Consider the following 951-nt stretch of genomic DNA (forward strand, 5'->3'; position numbering starts at 1 on the left):
GATTTTCTGTGTATTTTGCAATAAAGAAGTATACATTTTGTAGTGTTTTTGAAATCCACAAAGTGTTCTCTGTTTTGAGGATCTCCATGGGAAAGCTAGTTTTCAGTATCATTGAGAAGCAAAATAGCCCTTCCATAAGTCATTCTGGTTTGTAAAAATGACAACACCTCTTATCTATCAAATGAACAATACTTGTGTTACAGTGGAATGGCTGGATTGGTGGCAGCTACAATGGGAACTCCGGCTGATGTGGTGAAAACCAGAATCATGAACCAGCCTACCGATATCAATGGACGGTAAGTCATCTTGTCTTGTTTACCAAGGGGTTTGGGTTCAACTTTGAAGGGGAAAGAATCACTTGTATCATTTAAATCCTATCACATTTTAAAGGACAAACATTTCATGCAAATTTCAATAATTTGCTGGAAAAAAAACAACAACACTAAAAATGCTATTTTCTCTCCAGGGGTCTCCTGTACAAATCCTCCCTGGATTGCCTCCTACGCACAGTGGAAAACGAAGGGTTTCTCGCCCTGTACAAAGGTTTCCTGCCAGTTTGGATCCGAATGGCACCTTGGTCCCTCACCTTCTGGTTGTCCTTTGAGCAGATCCGCCATAGTTTGGGTGCTACTGGATTTTAAAATGGTATCCAAAATTCTCCGAATTCCCACAAATATGTGTTTTAAAATTCGTCAATAGATGCCACAGGATTTTAAAATGGTATCCAAAATTCTACAAATTCCCACAAATATGTGTTTGAAAATTCATCAATGGATTTTGAAAAATTGGTCCCATAGCTTTATATTTTAGACTTTGCCACCGAATTTTGAAAAACTACCCCATATAATTATGTGTTTTAGAATACGGGACTGAATTTTGAAAAGCTACCCCTTATAGTTTGTTTTAGATTTAGATATTAGAAAGTTTGGGTGCACTTTTCAGACTGCCAAT

At 37.4% G+C, this 951-nt stretch overlaps 1 protein-coding gene across 1 annotated transcript; it reads left to right on the forward strand.

Annotated features, from left to right (window-relative positions):
* The first annotated feature begins 8 nt into the window (after positions 1–8).
* LOC103523308 (mitochondrial uncoupling protein 4-like) lies at positions 9–827 on the forward strand. Its single transcript, XM_008488366.3, has 2 exons — positions 9–296; positions 467–827. The coding sequence occupies exons 1-2, from the start codon at positions 208–210 to the stop codon at positions 639–641; spliced, it is 264 nt and encodes an 87-aa protein (XP_008486588.1). The 5' UTR covers positions 9–207; the 3' UTR covers positions 642–827.
* The last annotated feature ends 124 nt before the right edge of the window (positions 828–951 follow it).

Source organism: Diaphorina citri, unplaced genomic scaffold (assembly GCF_000475195.1).
Source record: "Diaphorina citri unplaced genomic scaffold, Diaci psyllid genome assembly version 1.1 scaffold19292, whole genome shotgun sequence".
In the NCBI taxonomy this organism is placed as follows: domain Eukaryota; kingdom Metazoa; phylum Arthropoda; class Insecta; order Hemiptera; family Psyllidae; genus Diaphorina; species Diaphorina citri.

Excerpts from the sequence above, each read along its gene's own strand:
- LOC103523308 (XM_008488366.3), top strand. The coding sequence starts at position 208 with ATGGCTGGATTGGTGGCAGCTACAATGGGAACTCCGGCTGATGTGGTG. Across the intron at positions 297-466 it reads CCTACCGATATCAATGGACG|GGGTCTCCTGTACAAATCCT; the intron begins GTAAGTCATCTT and ends TTTTCTCTCCAG.